This window comes from Xenopus laevis, chromosome 9_10L (assembly GCF_017654675.1).
Source record: "Xenopus laevis strain J_2021 chromosome 9_10L, Xenopus_laevis_v10.1, whole genome shotgun sequence".
In the NCBI taxonomy this organism is placed as follows: domain Eukaryota; kingdom Metazoa; phylum Chordata; class Amphibia; order Anura; family Pipidae; genus Xenopus; species Xenopus laevis.
Genome location: NC_054387.1, coordinates 106,438,028 through 106,458,965, shown reverse-complemented (window position 1 = coordinate 106,458,965; position 20,938 = coordinate 106,438,028). Strand labels below are relative to the sequence as shown.

The window sequence follows — 20,938 nt, the reverse complement described above, 5'->3', positions numbered from 1 at the left end:
ATCGTTGGGCCCTAGGACCCACGATCGGATCAGCCCGATATTGCCCACCTCAAGGTGGGCATATCGGAGGGAGATCCGCTCGTTTGGTGACATCTCCAAACGAGCGGATCTCTCCATGTATGGCAACCTTTAGGAGTCAGATAAGCTTCTGTTAATTCTTTATTGGGGATGGCTCATGTAGCAAGTGGTTGGGTCCAAGTGGTGGCCTGCACAGACCCTAGCGAGTGGTGATGCACCAGCATCTTCCATAGACACTATGTTTCCCAAGCAATTGGATGGAAATTGGTTACAGAGAGAGCAGTGCAATTGTACCATTGTGGTTTTCCACCAGATAATTTCAGCAGTCAAAACACTCTAGTTTTCCAGTTGTCTCAGAGCCGTTTTATGTAAATTTCTCCCACAATTTTTTTTATTTAAAAAAAAAAAAAATTTCAACCCAGAGCGGACACAGGGTGAAAAATGAGTTAAGTGGTAGTCTGACTTGTCATCTCTCCTTCTTTCTGAAACTCCAGCATTAGTATGGGTGATAAACACAACCAAGAAAAAGAAGGGACAGTTTTAATACAAAAGTTAATTAACTTAAAGTGTTTTTGATATCATGTTTGAATCTCCAGAGCAAACATTTTCTTCTTTCAAAAATCCATATCGAAGTTGCTCCAGTAAGATGTTCCTTTTCAAATAATTGCCTCCATGTGAAGGACCTTTAAGGCTTCTGATATCTGAGGACTTGTGTCCATTTGTCCATACATACCAACAAGGAATGCCCTGTGAAGTAGAACCGCGGCATGTTCTGCAGACAGAAAGAACATTTATATCAGAAATATTAATATCCAGGGCATTTTCTATAGAACCACATCCAAAATTCCAGGACTACTCATTAGACTATTGACTACTTGCCATGATGGCAAGTATTACGGACATGAAGATCTTAAAAGGAAGACAAGCAAAAAAGAATGTATGTGGCAATAATGTGCCGAGAACAACGGGTATCCTATTCAGTTCTGAAGAAGCCACTCGGATGAGCTGTGAAATGTTTTCGGGAAAACTCTAAAAGTCCAGTTGCCTTTGACTTAATTCTACTAGAATTTTAGCAGTTTGTTGAGAGAGAGAAAGGGATGGATATTGGCTACATTGCAAATGTAGTGACATTAATATAATTTTGGGCAGGACTACACCGACTTTTTCGGCGTGATCCAATGAGCTGTGACAAAAAGCCTGCGGAAAATCGCATGCGACGGAAATAAGGTAAGTGAATGCATTGTCGGATGAAGTCGCAGCTTTGATCCAACGCGACACGACTGTTGGATGCACCTTATTTCCGTCGCATGCATTTTGATGCAGCTCGTCAGATCGCGCCGAAAACGTCTGTGTAGCCCTACCCTTGGACAAGGAAAATGCAAAGATTACAACCAGGCAGTAAGTTAATGATGATTCCATCAGTAGTAGTTGCAAAAGGGAGGGAAGGGCCAGGATTGGATGGAAAGATGATCAGTTCTGTTTTTATTAAGTTGAGTCTGAGATGACATGGAATTATCCAAGTGGAGATATCTAGGAGGCAGTTAGAGACCTGCCTCTAAACTATTATGGTTTGTGAAGGGGTGCCTAAATATTTCTGGTTATTATCTGTATACAAATTATATTTAAAAGCAAATACAGTCTCCTGATGAGCGGGTGCAAGAAGAACAAGTGCAGAACCTTAAAGCACCCACACTGAGTATTGCTATTTCCCTTACAATTCTTATTACAAAAAAGGGCCAAAAAAAAAAGCAGTAGATATCAGTGTCCCAATTTTTTGTAGGTATGAGAGGCTTACATGAAATGTGCGGAGGCTGGGGCTCTTGACTTTAATCAACCCAAGTTGCCCATTATAAAAGGGCCTGATTATCAGATGGAAATGTTCTAGACAAGTGAGAAGATTGAGTGGTTCATGTCACTGCAATGAGTGAGATCTACACACAGAATTACCCTGGCAGAGAAGTGTGTACTCTGGTAGGTTCCTCAGTGCTGTCTGAACCACTTCAAAGTCTCTGCTCCCCAGGCAGTACATGAACGTTGGGAGAAAGTCGGCAGCGATGCTGAAAAAAGAATATAACACTTAATACTTGCTATCATTCTATATTACCTGACCTTACAGACTTTATCCTACAGAACCAAAGGAGAAACAACTGTGTACTTGTAAGTATGTAGCTCAAGGTAGGACACTGGTAATAAAATGGCAGGCTTATAAAATAAATATACTTTCAAAGTTGGTAGGATAATGGGAACATTTTTAAAAGGATTCTGTCATGATTTTTATGGTGTTGTTTTTATTTCTAAATTACACTACCACTGCAGATATTTCACTCTACCATGTAAAGCTTCATTCCTGAACCAACAAGTGTATTTTTTTTTGTTGTAATATTGGTGTGTAGGCACCATCTCTGGTCATTTTGCCTGGTCATGTGCTTTCAGAAAGAGCCAGTGCTGCACTATGGAGCTGCTTTCTGTCAGGCTGTTGTTTCTCCTATTCAATGTAACTGGAGTCGCAGAGGGACATGGATTTTTACTACAGAGTACTGTTCTGATATCTGCCAGGGAGTCGTTAACTGTGCCAGGGAGCTGTTATCTGGTTACCTTAACATTATTCTGCTGATGGGCTGCTGGGGGAAAGGGAGGGGGTGATATCACTGCAGTGAAGAGTGACTGAAGTTTATCAGAGCACAAGTCACATGACTTGGGACACCAGAGAAACTGACAATATGTCAAGCCCCATGTCAGATTTCAAAATGAAATATAAAAAAAAATCAGCTCTTTTGAAAAACAGATTTCAGTGCAGAAGTCTGCTGGAGCAGCATTATTAACTGATGCATTTTGAAAAAAAACCATCAGTGTCACCTTAACGTTCATTTACACCGTAAGCAGCATAAATGTGAGCAGAGGCAGGGGGTTCAATCCCCCTCAACACAAGGCAGGCTACAAGGAAGCTAAATTAAAGTCTGCAGTAACTTTTAGTCAATTTGGATTAAAACTGATTGTATTATACAAATACATATATTTAGTCATGGCACTTTTTTTGTTTATAACAAGGGTACACTTATATTGAAAAGCTGCTACAGTAACTTTGGAGGTGATCGCAGAGTATAACAAGGTAAAATCACTTAGAATTGTCAAGTTGCAAGGCACCCACAGTGATTATAGTTGCTCATCTGCTACCTACGCTCCTCATAGTCAAATATAGCACCTGGGCTACTGTATGCTGAAATCCATGATGCCATCTTTTTTGGTCTTCCTGATGTCCCCGTTAAAGCTTTGGCAAGGGCATTTTCAGTACAGAATTGTTTGTATTGTGCATGCCCCTATTAAAATTGGCACAGGGACAAAAAAAGCCAGTGTAGCACTCGGCAAACTGTACCCCTGGCTGGTGTGTTTTTAACAGAAGAGAAGCACCAACATGGATACCATGTGAGAAACTAGAACAACCAACATCAAATGAAGCTGCGAAAGACTGGCCAACCCCAGTATAAATTATATAGCTGGTCATCTCTAAATGTATTGCAATATATGGTAAAAAAAACATCCCTGTTTTGTTAAAATGGTTTCTGACAAGAAGAAGTCTTTATGTGGCCTTTAATATATTTATTAGGGATGCGCCAAATCCACTTTTTGGGATTTGGCCTAATCCCGAATGTTTCATGAACGATTGAGCACTGTAATTTCATATTTTGTCAAAAAGTGTTATAAAGAACTGGGTACGCAACTAAAAAATTGCAATTTAATTGGTGTGATGAAAAGTCCCATTATTTTAAGTATTCAGATTCAGTGTAGCCAGGCACTTGAATACAGCTGAATCTAAATCCTGCTGAAAAAGGCCAAATACTGGTTGGGTCCTGAACAAAATGTTGGATTTATTAAGAGTGAGTGCATGCTAATTATCTGATCACAGTTGAATGGATTTTCACCAATAAGCCGCATTCAGGTTGGGTCATTCCCCATCCACTACAGTGGAGGGTCAGAAGCACAGTTTGGGAAGAACTGTGTTAATATGATACTGGGTAGTTTAGTATGCAATCAATCCTTTATATTCCTGTGTTCATACTGGGCAATAACAAGGAGCTGTATATGACCTAAAAATATTTGATACATTAAAGGAGAAGGAAATGCTAAAATTAAGTAAGCTTTATCAGAAAGGTCTATATAAATACCCCAGTAAACCCTCAAAGTAATGTTGCTCTGAGTCCTCTGTCAAAAGAAACACCAGATTTCTTTCCTTCTATTGTGTACTCATGGGCTTCTGTATCAGACTTCCTGTTTTCAGCATAAACCTCCAGGGCTTGAGCATGCTCAGTTTGCTCACCTCCCCCCTCCCTCCTGTAATCTGAGCCCAGAGCTATGAGTGAGCATGGAAATTCAGGCAGGGAAATTCAGGCAGGAAGTGATGTCACACCAAGAGAATATGGCAGCTGCTATCCTAAACAAACAGAGAGCTTCTAAAGCTTTTTACTCAGGTATGGTAAAGCATTCTACAGAATAAATAGTGTTATAGCTTGCATTATTGTGGCTAATCTATTTGCAATGAAGTAGGCACTCTTACTTCTAGTATCTAGAAAAAAAGAGCCAGCGCCAAAGGCACAGGAGCGATACTAGATACTGTGATTTCGGAATTGAGGGGATACAAGTGTGAGCCGGACATTGCTGATATTTTCAGGACTCGTATTTAGCTTGGACTTAATTCTAGGCCTACTTTGGTAACTATGCATGGGCCAAATTACTGGATATCAGACTTTCCCACTGGACAACCAGCTGGATATATTTATATATACGACGGGGGGGGGGGAGAAGTTTTGAATATATATTTATACAACTCCAAAGGAGGCAGAAGTTTTGGATGCACACATTACAGACAATGCATCCAAACGGACTCAATAGAGAGTATGATCTGTATGCTTTTATTTAGTAAGATTACTTTATACTAGGAGAGGTGATTTTGGGATTATGATTGTTATATGACACACCCCTATTGGTATTAATCCTTTTTTGACCATTATGTTATGTTTGACTAAATGTATGTAATCATGCATGGGTAGTATATGATGCTGGGGAGCTTAAAAACATTGCATATTCATTTACCTGTTTACTATATATATATATATATATATATATATATATAATAAACAAAATGTCCAGACAATTTATGTGCATGAAACAAAAAATGATTTTTAGGCATTTAAGCCATGCACAAGGATGCCCATTCAGACAAATGTGTGTACCCAAATCATACCTACCATGCTCCGAAAAGGGCCACCGGTCATTCCTGTTTTAGTAATAAACATAAACATTGGGCAGTACACGTTGCCTAAGAAGATTAACTAAAACCAACAACACATTCAGCAGCCTCACCTGGGATTGCACTGAATGGTGCGCAGGGCTAAGCTGAAAGCCAGATTGCGACAAGATTCCTCTGTGGAACTCATCAACCTCTGAAAGTCGCTCTGCAAATGCAAAGGAAAGAAGCAAGAGAAACGCTCAGCAGATCTTCAAAGGAAGGGAATTATTATCATTGCAGTGTCGCCATTGATTTGTCCCCATACTGAGTTGCTGTGCAGCCTGTCCACTTGATGGGATGCGTCAGGCCACCACAAGGTGCTAGTAAATACCACAAAGCTTATTAGAAGTAAGCCAGACCCCAGAGGAAATGGAGTGTTCTTAATATTATCTATACATCGCTCTCAGCAGGCTCCCCCCCCCGAAACGTTGATGTTTGGTGGCTGAATAAAAGGGGATATTCCCAGACTGCATTAATCAGCATGTGTGCGGATCCGTTTCTTATACATATTGGTTGCTAAGGGACCCGGCCGGGTCAACGGAAGGAATGCACCACCAATTGCAGGATTGGTGAACTACAGGTGTGCGGTAGGAGATTAACATTGTAGCAATGGGGGCAGCCATTCAAAGTATAAAAGGCTCAGGTTACTCAGCAGATAAGCTCTGTAGAACACAATAGTGTTATCTGTTATCCACTATTTAACCTGTGCCATATAGACTTTTTTTTAATTTCCACCATTGCTACACAGCAGCTTGTTTATATGAACTATAGTAGTGTTTCTGAAGCAAACACATCAGTTTTTACCAGTGCAGGACAACACTGCATTATTATTATTATACAACACTGTATTATTTTAAAACACTTCCATGTTTTGGTGTTACTGTTCCTTTAAGTGTGCATTTTGAACCAAAATCTGCCATTTAATCCAATGTTTGATTACTTTCTATAAGTAACTGCCCGTTATAACCTAGTAAATCAGTTACAGTATTTCTACAAGCAAAGGGGCAAATTTTAAATATTGCATATTATCTGGAAACCTGTTATCCAGAAGGCTCCGCATTACAGAATCCATCACCCATAGAAAGTAAATAATTTATAAGTTTAAAAATGATTTTGTGTTTCTCTGTAATATTCAAACAGTACCTTGTAGTTGGTGATCACCAAGCCGCATGAATCCATACCGGTGACAAAAAATTCTATTGCCATTATTTCATGTTTAAATGTATTTTAGCAGACATTAAGGGGCAGATTTATTAAGGTTTGAATGGTAAATTTGAATTCAAATTTATTTATTTTTTGTCAAAACTCACAAATTTGAATTTAAATGCACCAACCCGAATATGAGATTTATCACATCTCGACCATGGAAACAGTTCTAATTTGAATATTCGCCATCTAAAACCTGCAGAGTTCATTTACAAGTCAATGGCAGAGGTCCATTGAACCATTCGAATATGTTAATTGCCTTCCTGACATTCAAGTTTTTTTTCGGAGGAAAACTCGATTCGAATTCTATTCGAGTTTTCGGGTCGTGACTATTTGTTCGAACATTGGACGTTCGAGTTTTTTCATCAATCTCCCATTCGAGTTGTGAGTATTAGAGTAAAAAAATAAATAAATAACCCCCTAAGGCATGGTGATCCAAATTACAGAAATCCATTTATTAGGACAATACAGGTGATGGCCTAACGCGTTTCATGCCAATTGGGTCACTTACTAATAGGCTACTGGACACCCCTATGAGTAAGTGCTCTAATAGGCACAAAACGCGTTAGTCCATCAACTGTATTGTGCTAATAAATGGAATTGAACTTTTAAAACACTTTTTGGTTTATTGCTTTGAAAAAATCTCATTTATTTGGTTTATGTATACATGCACCCATAAACTGGGGTGAACTGTATTACACTTATTATTACACCTATTAATTATTTTTTCATTTGGTAGTGCCAATATTTGGCTGTTTGCACCTTTTTTTTTTTTTTTTTTTAATTTAGTTTTTTTTTACCCTAATTGCCTCCTAATCACAAAGAAAAAAAAAATAATAGTAATAGTATTAAGAAGTACAAATAATGATACAAAGAAATGATTACTAGCATGTTTGTGTTACAGCCTTCAGCAATTTGGACTGGAAAAGTGCCTGCTGGATTACGGTCTGCAATACAACATGGTGTTCAGTGTGTTACCCGCATTGTGCAGGGATCATATTGTTGACATACTCACAGCAAAGAAAGAAAGGATTTCAGGTCTGCGTTTGGACATTTCATCTATGTCACTAAGAGCCTGCAGGATATCTAGAAAAGAGAAAAGCAAACAAATCCAGCAGACATCAACTTCAAATTCATCACAGGTTGAGGATTGAGAGAAGCTGGGTCAGCGGGACATAGTCACAAGCTTAGATATAACACAGTCTTTCAATCAGGCAATTCATTTTAAAGAAAGAATGAAACGTGATGACATACCGGCGCAGATCCTGGGAAAAGGAGAGCAGCTGCCAAGCTTTGCAGGCCTCAGACTGCCCCAGGCAACGCTTTGACTTTCAAGAACTGATCAGATTGCAGGGAGGCAGGCAGGACAGAAATTGGCAGCGTTGTTACAGAGACAAGCAGACAAAGCTGACACGCCGCTCAATTGTAACTGTGCGGTGACTTTACACATTGCTCCTGGGATTTGTTTAATTATATTTAGCTCCTATCATTTTCTCCACCAAACGGAGACTGAATTTTACTTTGCAAGATCAAAGGCCGCTTACAACCCCTGGGTAACAATGATCAGCCACTTGCTATTGTTGCCTCTGATTTTACAGCAATCCCTGCCATTAGCAGGAGAAAAAACATACAGGGTGGAAAAATAAATGGCAGCCACTACGGAGAGAATGAAATGCACATTAAGCAGAGCATGCTGGGATTTGTAGCTTATCAATAGCCCAATTGATGTGGATTTGGTATACCCGCACAAGAATCCCTAAATAGCCACTATATCATCACATTTTACTGCAAACTTTTGCTTTGCATAATGCATAGATATGGTTGCACAGATGTATCTTTGTACAGGATATTAGAAAACCTGAAGAGTTGCTCCTGCTAGAGAGAAGTCCATTATCTATAGTTCTGCTATAGAGAAGTCCAATAAATGTATCGCCTTATATATGTGTGTATATATTGATCACAAGAACCCACACTCCATATATCTTGAATAAAACGTCTTCATTTATAAATGGATATCCAATGTTTTGGCCCAACCTTAGGGCCTTTATCAAGAGTTAGGGTCATCCTTGATAAAGGCCCTAAGGTGGGACGAAACTTTGGAAATGCATTTATAAATAAAACTTTTGATTCACGATAAATGGAGGGCGGGTAGGGATGCACCGAATCCATGATTCAGTTCGGGATTCTGCCTTTTTCCGCAGGATTCAGCCGGGCAGAAGGATTCGGCCAAATCCTGCTGAAAAAGGCCAAATCCCTGCGGAATCCCAAACTGAATCCTGGATTCTGAATTTACATATGCAAATTAGGGGCGGGGAAGGAAATCAGGTGACTGTCCCAAAACAAGGAAGTAAAAAATGCCACTCCTAATTTGCATATGTAAATTCGGATTGGTATGAAGCCAAATCTTTCGCAAAGGATTCAGGGGTTCGGCCGAATCCAAAATAGTGGATTCAGTGCATTCCTAATAAATATATAAATATATATATATATATATATATATATATATATATATATATATATATATATATATATATATATATATATATATATATATATATATATATATGCCTTTAAATCAAATACCTTCTACGGACTGGCTCCTGGAGATTCTTCTGAGGTATGGGGCCATTTCAGCAGCAGTTAGGGGGGTGAACATGGAGACACTGACTAAAGGTAGGGAACCTGTAGCAGACTCCTCTGTGGAAAAAAACAAAGCCAAAGAGAAACAAATAAAACACAATACAGCTGATCTCAGCTATTAAAACTCAAGAGCCCTGGACCTGCCTGTTTGGTGGATGCACAACTGTAATTTGTTGAGTATTTTTGTTTGAAAAAAATCATCAATTATATTTTTATATGTATTTGACATACTTTGCTTTTAGTACTATTTTGGCAGACTATCATCAAAATAAACACCCAGGCAAAAGAACCATTTACCCAAAAACCACAGGTTCTTTACAGAACACAACTATACTAGTCTGACGTGTAACGATCAGCTTTGACAAACGGGACTGTATAATTGCTTCCCTGAGAACAGATAATAGGTTAATGGCTCCATGTACAGTAGCGTGACTAGATTTTACAGGGCCCCAAAATATCATCTCCATAAGCATACCATCCTTCTCTTCTTCAGATGTCTTCTCTTGTGCTCCACCTCTGCTGGGAAGGCTCAGACCTGCCAGAAGTGACTTCAGCATTGAGAGATCACTGTTCTCTGAAGACAAACCACTGGGGGTTATAAAATATTATATTAGAAGTCTCCTTGGAATTCCATAACTTGATAAAATAGCAATAACAAATTCCCATAAACTGATGTTACACTTTCGGTCTCGGAGATATAGGCACAGAAAATAAGAGTTCCAGTCAACCATTTAGTGTAGAAGGGTGCTGTACCCAAGGTGTGTAGCAACCCATCAATAATGGAGATTAATAACCAAAACCATCCCAAAAAAAACAAAAAAACAACGAGTACAGTTCTGGAGGTCTATACCATGGAAATCACTTACTGTAGGGGATCAGAATTCTTCTGCAGGAAGGACACCGCTGCTTGAGCATCACATGTGATATACTTGTGGATAAACTGGACAAACTTACTGATGAATGCTGCCAGCTGCCTTGAATACTTCCTATAATTCTGTTTAAAATAAAGAAAAAAAATATAGCAAATAGTGTGAGCAATTAAAGGGACTGTGTGTCTTTGAGTTAACTTTTAGTATGATGCAGAGAGTGATATTCGAGACAATTTGCAATTCGTTTTCATTATTTGCAATTTCAACAAATTACCCTAGCAAACGTGCATTGATTTGAATGAGAGACTGGAATATGAATAGGAGAGGACCTGAATAGAAAGAGGAGTAATAAAAAGTACCAATATCAATAAATTTGTAGCCTTACAGAGCATTTGTTTCTTTGTTGGGGTCAGTGACCCCCATTTGAAAACTGGAACGAGCCAGAAGGGCAAATAATTCAAAAACTTCAAAAAATAAAAAAATAAGAGCAAGTGAAAAAGCAGATTCTGTGCACTCACCATAAATCTCTCTCTCTCTGGTAGCTTGGGGGACACAGGGAACCATGGGGTGTAGCTGATGTCATTAGGAGATAGGACACAACAATAAAGAAAACTAGCTCCTCCTCTGCTGGCTATACCCCCCAGCGGGCGGAGCCTAGTCCAGTTTTGTCCCAAAGAAGGAACGAAGTAGGTTATAATTAAGTAACTCTAACAATTAATCACATGTGCTACTCCCTGGACATCCAATAGGAGGGCTAGCCTCCTCTGGAATAAAATGGAGAGAGCCGAGATCTGGGATCTGAGAGAACCAGGGATAGCCCTAAGGCTACTCCTTCTTGGAGGAAATAAAAAAGGTTAGGCATGGAAAAATTTTCAAAGTTTGCTTTGTGTTTGATACACCAACTGTAACTAGTCCACACTCGGTAGAATGCTCTGGCTGATGTAGGCTTTTCATTTTAAGATGTTGGTCTCAAGAGCCACGCAGTGGCTGTGGGGCGTGGGATGCAGAATTGGACCCTGATGGAGTAGGTCCGGTATGTTGGGAAGTGTCCACGGATCTTCTATTGACATGTTGATGAGATTCGAGAACCAAGAACAACGTGGCCAGTTTGGTGCTATGAGGATTGTTCTGGGTATCAGAGGAATTGGAGGAAAAGCTTACACTAGCTGAAAGTCCCATGGGGCCTTGAGGGCATCTGCTGCTAGTGCCAGAGGGTCCCGGCATCGTGCAAAGAATGTTGGTACCTGTCGATTGTGGCGAGAGGCCATTAGATCCACCTGTGGCCAGCCCCACCGTGCCATTATCTGATGAAAGATCTACTCTTCTAGAGCCCATTCGCCTGGATCTAATGTTTTGCGACTGAGAAAATATACTTCCCAGTTTTGTATTCCTGGAATGAATATGGCTGATAGTCTAGCGTTGTTTTGTTCTGCCCAAAGAAATATGAGCCTGACCTCCTTCAGAGCCGCTCTGCTACTTGTGCCTCCCTGGTGGTTTATTAAGGCCACCGCTGTTGAGTTGTCCGACTATCTTTACTGGTTGGCCCAAGAGTTCTGCTTGCCAATGCAGTAGTACCAGTCGAATTACCCTGATCTCCAGTAGGTTTATGGGTAAGCGACTTTCCGCTTGGTTCCACAGTCCTTGTGCTGATTTTCCCTCTAGTACAGCCCCCCATCCTGATAGGCTCGCATCCGTTGTCATCAGTTTCCACTGTGGTTCCCCGAGGGGTTTTCCCCTGGAGAGTAGTGGAGTGCGTAACCACCAGGTCAGGGACACCCTTGTATTGTGTGATAGACGTATCTCCTGTGATAAGGATTTCCTTTTCCATGACGTGAGAATGTTCCATTGGAGTTCCCGCAAGTGAATTTTGGCAAATGGAACAGCATCTAGATTCGACACCATTACTCCCAGTACCTTCATGCAGAATCTGATTGGATGACTTGTACGTGCTAGTAGGGAGTGTATCAGAGTCTTGAGATGTGCTATTTTTTCTGTGTGTCGAATAGTAGTCCCAGGAACACCATGGATTGACTGGGTGTCGTGGAGGATTTTTCCAGGTTGATAGACCATCCGAGTTGTTGAAGTTTGGCCATGGAGAAATGGGTTACTCTTTGCGCTTCTGCTAAAGATGGAGCTTTGATTAGCAAGTTGTTGAGATACGGGGTTATGGTAATTCCTGACTGCTGTATCTCTGCTGTGACGATTGCCATGCTCTTTGTGAATACCCTTGGCACGGATGTGAGGCAGAAGGGAAGTGCTTTGAATTGGTAGTGTCGATTTTGCACAGCAAAATTTAAGTACTTCTGATGTGGAGGGAAGATAGGCACATGCAAATAAGCGTCCTTTATGTCTATAGAGGTTAGGAATTGGCCCAGAGCCATTGCTGCAATGATGGATCTTAGAGATTCCATTCTGAACTGTCGTGGGCGGATGAATTTGTTGAGACCCTTTATGTCTAGTATTGGGCGCACTGACTCGTCTTTTTTGGGAACCACATACAGGTTTGAGCAATATCCTTTGAACTGTTCTTTTGGGGGTACTGAGGAAATGACCTCCGCCTGGTGAAGGGTATTCAGTACGCTTAGGAAGGCATTTTGTTTGGTTGGCTCTCTTGGCATTCTTGACATGAAAAATCGGCGAGTGGGTAAAGTTTCGAATTCTAGGTGGTAGCCATGCGTTAAGACTTCTTGTATCCAAGACTCTGACGTGATTGCTAGCCACTGTTGGGGAAAAATGGAGCAACCTTCCCCCTAAGGGTGCCCCCTGCTTCCATGGCCCCCGTCATGCTGTAGAGGGCTTGTCCGACGTTCTGGTGGAGAGTTTACATCCATGCCAGGAGGTTCTGTTCTTACTGGCGAATTGTCCCGTTAGAAACTGTGTGTCGCGGTGGAGAGTGCCTAGTGTTTCAGTTTTGTGAGGGACGTAAAAATTTTCCTTTACGAAAGGAAGAATAAGTGTTTAGTTGTGAAAGTAGAGTGCCCTTCCCACGTTACTGATGATCTTATCAAGATCTGGACCCAAAAGGAGTTTGCCCTTAAAACGGTAATGATGTTAGGGACTTTTTGGATGATAAGTCTGCAGACCATAGTTTCATCCATAGGGACCTACGGGTGGCTACTGATAGAGCCGATGCTCTGCTGACTACTTGTGTTGCATCTTGGGCTGCCTCACATATGTATTCATACATATGTGAGGCTATTCTCCCCTGCCTGCCCGCTGAAATTAAGAGCCGCAGCGAGTACTGCACCCCAGTTCAGTGATTGGAGGGGGAAACCCGCTCTGTGCTGAGGGGGGCTGCCTCGTTCCTCAGGGGACCACAGGAACCCTTTAAAGGGCATGCAAATTCTAAAATAGAATAAGGCTAGAAATGCTGTATTTTGTATACTAAATCTAAACATGAACTTACTGCACCACAAGCCTAATCAAACAAATAATTTATGCTTTCAAAGTTGGCTACAGGAGGTCACCATCTTGTAACTTTGTTAAACATCTTTGCAAGACTAAGACTGTGCACATGCTCAGTGTGGTCTGGGCTGCTTAGGGATCGTCATAAACAAAGCTGCTTGAGTTCTGCATGGCAGGGAAGTAAGGCGGGGGCTCCCCCTTCTGTTCATAAGTATGATTGTTTCCCTGCTCAACAGTTAGGGACCATCTGACAATTTCAATCCACAGCAGTAAATGAAGGGAGAATTTCACTGCATACAGTCAGGTTTCTTATAAAAATGGTACACGTTTTTTAATTAAAGTATATTGGAGATAGGTTTCTTTTTCATTAAAGAAAGTAAAAATGGGATTTTATTTTTTTGCCTTTACATGCCCTTTAAATGCTGTGGGGGGTGAAGTAAGGACTGGGGGAATCGGTATACTTACCCCCCACGGTCCAAGAGCAATCTGTGTCCAGGCCAGTTTTACCCTTCCTGTGCACAGTGCCAGAGAGAGTATTCAGAAATGGGTGGTTAGAGCAATGTTACATAATAGACCCCAGGGCACATTTCCCACGATGGGAGACAATATGTAAAGGCATCCTAAACAGTGTAGCAGACTAACATATCTCCAAGTAGTAGAAAAATAAAAATATGTGAAAAGAATATAGGACATGTCACACTTCCTGAGGACGCAACAAAAAACTGGACTAGGCTCTGCCCGCTGGGGGGTATAGCCAGCAGAGGAGGAGCTAGTTTTCTTTATTGTTGTGTCCTATCTCCTAATGGCATCAGCTATACCCCATGGTTCCCTGTGTCCCCCCCAAGCAGACACAAGAGAAAGTTGCTTTAATTGGCCAAAAAATAAAAGCCTAAAAAAAGATACGGCTAGAAATGCATATTGTAGTATGCATACTTGCAGTATTTACTGTACTGTAGCAACATACTGTACTTGCAGTATATCTGTCCTTTAATTCAGGTAACTGACAGCAGCCCAGAGCATGTGCAGGAAAAAAAAAACATTAGCTAAAATACATCATGAAGTGAAAGGACATACATACATAGAAAGTTCAGTTTAGTCAAAGCTTTTGATATTGAAGTTTTAATTGTGCTCTTGTTTCAACTGTATGAGTTAATAAACTGATTTAGCGCTGGCATGGGTTTAGTTTATTACCTGCAGCACCTTAATGAAAGAGATAAGGCAGTCCCACAAAGCTTCCTGACGCTCACTATGGAACACTTGAGGCTGCAGCAATTCTAGAATTCCGAGTACATGAGTGAAGAACGTCATATGGTTCTGCTGCCGGAACTCGTGGAAGTTTAAGTGAGCCCTACCATGAAGCAAGGCAGCAATCATGGGCAAATGCCTGAAAGAAAAAGGGGAGCAGTTGCAATAAAAAATGTAATCAGTGAAGAGCCTCTAAGAAATCTTTAGATAACTGCCACTCTGGTTGTTAAAAGGTTAACAGTAAAGCTGCAGCATCCCCTTAATCACTTAGAATTCCTTCTCCTCCTCTAACCCACTTGGCCCTCTCCCTCAGGAATATATTTTGGCTGTTGGCTCATGAGCATGCTCAGTTCTTCTCAGCTCAGATTACTAAACACACCCTCCAGTCTATCAGCCAATGAAGAGATAGCATTGCTGGTTCCCAAAGAAATTCTAGCTGTCCTATTGTATTTTATTCTCCTAACCACCTCTCCTGAGCTCAGCTTAACCATTACAGTGCTCAACACCAGCAGAAGTTTTTATCGAAGTATTTTGTGCCTGTGTAAACCTGCATTCTGCATGGCATGAACTTTACAGCATTCATGTCCTGTTTGCAGATGTCAATGTTACTGATGATGTGCCAGAGGGAAAAATGGCCGCCGGGTGAAAGCTGCTATTTGTTGCTGCTATTTTATTGAGATGGCGCTGGCAAATAGGGTTGCCACCTGGCCGGTATTTTACCGGCGTGGCCGGTAAAAATGATGGTTGATCCCTATGTTATTAATACAGAAAAAGGATATGTAGGAAGGCCGGTATTCTCTTTCCAGAAATGGTGGCAACCCTACTGGCAAATGGATGGGATAAATGCAGTACTAATGATGTGGCTTGGGTGGGGAAGATATGCCCAACGTATATACAAGGTAGGTTTTACATGTCCTTTAAGCTATTTTTTTTAAAAAAAATTACTCTATATATTTGGAGACAAGTTTCACTATTTCTTTATGAGCAAGGGTTTGGGAACTGAATATACTACAATGGGAAAACTCTCACTCTTCAGGAAAACACCACTTTCATTTTACAGCTTATGTTGGGATCTAATGTGAAATTCAAGTGCATTTACATTTGCAGCGAACTGGAAAAGGTTAACTTCATGGTTTAATTTAAGAAAACAACTCTGTTGTGTTATTATTCATCACTTTTAAAAAGCAAAGTATGTTTTTAACTGGCCCTAAATTATCCTTTATAGAGTTAATAACATTAGGGAGGGCCGGTGGTAGGGAATCTTGGGAAGGAAGTAAACAGCAAAGGGCCATACAAGGACCGAGAAGTGTCACATGGCAGTTCTTAGCAGGAGAGACTAAAGAGCTAATTTACCAATGCAAGTGCAGCATGCAAAGTGTAATTATGGACGCATATTTTTACCCATACAGCTGTTTGTAAGGCAACTGCATGCATGTTTTGACAAATCAGATGCCATTGCATTTGATTGATTTATTTATGTTACTTGGTGTCAAAATTATGTCTGCACTTTAATCTTAGGTGCAAGTCTGCTGCATCTTTTGATGCAGCCTGCAATGGGAACCCTGGAATTGACATCAGCTTGAAGGTGCCAATAGCTTCAAGTGTTGCCCTGAATCAACAGGTGCACTTGTATGCAATTCAGAACAGTGGTGGAATTGCACCAATACAACAATTGGGACCTGCTGTGCAATGACACTGTCTATGTTTGCACAAACAACGGTTTCTGACGTAAACAAGTGCTAAATTGTGAGACTATGTAGGCATATCCTGCGGACTGCTTACCTGAGAAGCAGGAGAGGATGGGCCACAGCGAGTTTGCGGCAAGCCATATTAGCATCTGACATGCGACTTTCCTTGCAGTCACTGGTATCTGCAAGGAGTGTTATGAAACGGTGTATAAGGGCATCCATCTAATAAGGTCAAGAAAAACAAACGATTATTTTCTAGTTAAGCATCTGATAAAAAGAGCTGTCTATAAACGCAATCTACCAGTGCACTTGAAATGCTATAAAATAAAGATAGAACAATCCAAAACAGGTTTGGAAGCTGCAGCAGTAACTAGAAGTTCTGGTGTGCTATGCCTGCTTCATTAAATGCATAGCTGCTAAATACAAAATCTATTCATTCAATGGAGTAGGCAGAGCACTGAATGATCTACAGAGAGTCATTCAGTATTTTTAGTAAAGTCAGATTATTGGAATAAACAGCTTCAAAGCAGTATTTTCAAACTGCATATGTTTTATTAGCAGTGCAACACACTACATGTTTCGGGTGAAACCCTTTTTCAAGTGTTTGTCATGTCATTAAGTGTATGTCATTCAGTATTTTTAGTATACAAATATTCTTGTGTAAATGGAAAAAAAAACCCATTAGATTCCAATCCTTTGTTGATATACTTCAGATGAAGAATATTGACCTTGCAGGTGCTGCTGTCTATGGCCCCCTCGCTGGTCAGCAAGATGTCAGGGACAGGAACGATAAGCTCTGGCAGCTGCAGATAAAGCTGCAGGAGGAAGTCTCTGCAATGTTTCCCCAAAGAACTGAAAAGATAAACTCTGCATGAGAAAGTTCAGCCTGACCTTTTACATTGTGCACTTAAAATGTGACATCTACTGAAAGGATCAGGTAGTAAAGTATGTTTGCTTAACTCTTAAAATCCTATGAAAACCTCATGGCTAGTTACTAAAGATGGCCATAGACGCACCGATAACATCGTACTAAACAAAATTTTGTGCGATATTCGGTGCGTGTATGGTGGGAGACAAGCCGACCGTTATCGGCTTCCAAACATCGGCAATTATCAGCACTGAATTGTCAGATGCAGGTAGAATTCTATTGTTTCTACCAGTAGATGTTACTAGGCCCCACAGCAAATTCAATTTATGGCCCCAAAATATTGATATAAAATTGCCCATTAATTAGAGCCTCACTGGGCCCTGTATGCTTCTGCCCCCCTCTGCAGCTGCAGGGTCTGCTTCCTCTGTAGTTACGCCCCTGGTTTGTATCTGTATATCTGATGGTTCAGCTCTACACGTGTGTATTAAAACAAACGATCTTTCTTGGAAAGATCTTTTCCATGCATAGATCGTAATTGTTATGTCTATAGTCACCTTAAATCAGATTGACTAAACGTGAGGACTGGCACAGCAGGAATCAAAGCAGAGCATGACAACAGATATTTTAGAGTGCCAAGAATTCACCAAAATAGCTCACCTGTTTCCCCACTGCTTTATGCAGCTGATCAAATGTTCCATAACCTTTTTGATATTTTCTTGGTCCCCTTGACAAGAGTTGATTAGTAATGGCAAACGTGACTGGATCAGGGGACAAGCTATCTCTTCAGACCCTTGGCCTCTGGTTTCTGCCTCGGAAATGATCAAGTCCACAAGGCAAAGGAGTTCAGACTGTTTCAGGGGCAAAACAAACTCATCGCGACGTTTCTGTTTGATGAAATCGTTTATTTCTCAACAACATTTCCGACAATCATTGGTATGTCTACACAAAGATAGACGGGCTTACCTGTGGAGTGCGCTGGTCCCTCCCCTGCCATATACGTGGAATGTGAATACACGCCCACAGGAAATCCAAAGAAGCAGAAGGGTCAAACCTGCATTAAAAAAAAAAACACCATTACGAATATGTCAAGCATTGCATACCAAATCTAGATTAAATTGGAAATGCATGGCCCTGAAGGACCAATTTGGAGATACCGTATATACTCGAGTATAAGCCGTCCCGAGTATAAGCCGAGGTACCTAATTTTACCTCCAAAAACTGGGAAAGCTTATTGACTCGAGTATAAGCCCAGGGTGAGAAATGCAGCAGCTTCTGGTAAGTTTCAATCAAAAAATTGAGGGTTTCTGCTCCCATTGGAGGTGCCGGCGTCTCGTTATTGGATGCCAGCGATCATTCTTGGATGCCGGCGAATATTCTTGGAGATTATTCTTGGACACTGGCGACTATTCTTAGGAACCGGCAACTATTCTTAGATGCCGGCGACTATTATTAGACGCCGGCGACCGTTTTTGCGCTTGACCCGAGTATAAGCCGAGGTAGAGTTTTTCAGCATATTTTGGGGGCTGAAAAACTCGGCTTATACTCGAGTATATACGGTAAACAACAATTTTCAACTAAGTCACACTAAGGGTCAGGGCACACAATCAGATTCGGGGATCAAGGGCCAATAATCTCCTCTTCTTCAGGGCGACTAATAGCCCCAAACTGCCTCTCGCTACTGGAATGTAAATCACCGGCGGGACGGCACTCAGAGCGCTTTGTTTTCCAAAGTATATTTCCCTTGTGAGGCGACTTCAGGGAGATTAGTCGCCCAAAAGAATAGGCGACTAATCTCCCGAACTGAGCATGTGCCCTGACCCTTAAGCGTAATTTTTACACTGACAAACCTGTAGCCTAGTTGAATTCATAGCAAAGCATTTAGTGAAAACTCACCTTTGATCTCTTTGTTTGCTTAAGAGGATGGCAATGCACTGGTGCAGTGTAGTCCAGTTGGATTGATGAGTGAGAAGTGCCAGGAGATATGGTCGGAAGGAAGGAGGCTGCGATGTGGAGGAACCCTTTACAGTAGGAGGCAACAACAGCACAATGAACTAGGCAGCATTACACATTAGGTAGCAGATACCATTTGTCAGCTGGCATTTTTGCCTTACATGCAATTAGAATTTTGGTCTCTATTTGTGGACAGATAGCTATAGCGGCCAATGATCCTACCTTGTTCCATGAAAATAACAGTCTTTGCTGCACGTCTGGAAAGCTGCTTATAACCTCGGGATCCAACAGTTCCAGCCAATCAATAAGAAGACCAGAGGAAGGATATGAACGGGCAGTTTCAGAGCTATAAAAGGGTAACAAATAGCATTTGAACTTTTTACCAGTTTTGTAATTTACTTCCGGATAAAATCAATATTGGATATTGAGATGCACTGGGACAGGGACTGAAGTAAATCAAGAATAATCACTATAAAACAATACGTTGGTGCTACATAAATAAGAATCTTATTCATCTCTCCCCCACACAGGGTTGGTCAAGCCCTCCAACCACGTTGTGCTCTGTCTCTAATTTGCACACGCAGTGATACAGACATCCTCTGAAACACAAGAGCCTATACATAAACCTATACAGGTATGGGATCCATTATCCAGAAACCGGTAATCCAGAAAGTTCCAAATTATGGAAAAGCCGTCTACCCTAGACTGCATTTTATCCAAATAATCCAAATTTTAAGAAAGGATTTCCCTTTTCCTGTAATAATAAAACAGTAGCTTGTACTTGATCGAAACTAAGATATAATGAATCCTTATTGGAAGCAAAACCAGCCCGTTGGGTTTATTTCATGGTAACATGATTTTTTAGTAGACTTGAGGAATGAAGATCCATATAATGGAAAGATCCCTTATCTGGAAAACCCCAGGTCCCGATCATTGGATAACAGGTCCCATACCTAGATCATTTCAAACTGATCGGAAGTCTGAGTTTTAACTGATGTGCTACCATGGCCTTTGGTTTGCATTACAGCAAGTGCCTAATAACACACAGAGCCCTTTCCCGTTGTCTGAAAAGAATCTAAAAAAAAAATTAATCTCCCACTGATCTGAGTGGGAAATACATAAAAGCACCATTATCTGTTCTCATATTAGTTTGAATGTGAAACAGCTGAACGTGCCATGTTGCAATTATGGGCCATTTTTCCAGCTCGAAAATCCTTTTGTGTTGGCCCCACATATGGCAACACTACAGAGCATGGTGCCTATGTAACACATTTTAACAGAAGACAGAAACTACTTTAGTAATACGGTAAGATAACCAAACACCATTTTGTCCTTTAATGCATCTCTAAAAACAGAACAGATGTAAAATTAAATTATACCTGCAGCTCTCGTTGCCTTTTTTAACGGATGACTCTTGTCTTTCCTGTAGCAGCAAAGAGCTCACCAAAGCAACAGGACCGGTGGCAGTAAACCGTGAGGTTGTCTCAATGGTTGCGGACAGCAGGACAGTCAAGAACTCCTCCACATAGGGGGATTTTGCTTCTATCAGACCTTGAAGCACTAAAAATGTACGAAAAAGTGGAAGGAACAAAGGAAACCTGACTTAACGATATGCAGGTATTCATCTTGAAGGAAGATAAACATGTTAAGCGTTTGTCTTCACAAAAACACTAGTGCAATGTCTAAGGTGATGATGAATGCTTAGAAAACGTAAGCCAACGTCTCTTATACTGTAATGCCCAGAAGTACAGGTATATCGCCGTAA

The 20,938-nt window shown here is 40.9% G+C and overlaps 1 protein-coding gene across 1 annotated transcript in view; it reads right to left on the bottom strand.

The window, feature by feature from the left end:
- Positions 1-387: 387 nt before the first annotated feature.
- Positions 388-20,938, bottom strand: part of ints1.L (integrator complex subunit 1 L homeolog) — a 58,650-nt gene continuing 38,099 nt past the window's right edge. Inside the window, exons 34-48 of the mRNA XM_018236365.2 lie at positions 20,553-20,733; positions 19,396-19,519; positions 19,117-19,241; positions 18,187-18,274; positions 17,881-18,107; positions 17,084-17,207; positions 16,450-16,577; positions 14,614-14,806; positions 10,015-10,142; positions 9,624-9,736; positions 9,092-9,205; positions 7,524-7,594; positions 5,377-5,468; positions 1,966-2,075; positions 388-790 (exon numbers count right to left, since the gene is read on the bottom strand). Of these exons, the coding sequence (XP_018091854.1) occupies positions 675-790; positions 1,966-2,075; positions 5,377-5,468; positions 7,524-7,594; positions 9,092-9,205; positions 9,624-9,736; positions 10,015-10,142; positions 14,614-14,806; positions 16,450-16,577; positions 17,084-17,207; positions 17,881-18,107; positions 18,187-18,274; positions 19,117-19,241; positions 19,396-19,519; positions 20,553-20,733 (1,934 nt within the window). The 3' untranslated portion in view covers positions 388-674. The remainder of the gene's footprint in view (positions 791-1,965; positions 2,076-5,376; positions 5,469-7,523; positions 7,595-9,091; positions 9,206-9,623; positions 9,737-10,014; positions 10,143-14,613; positions 14,807-16,449; positions 16,578-17,083; positions 17,208-17,880; positions 18,108-18,186; positions 18,275-19,116; positions 19,242-19,395; positions 19,520-20,552; positions 20,734-20,938) is intronic.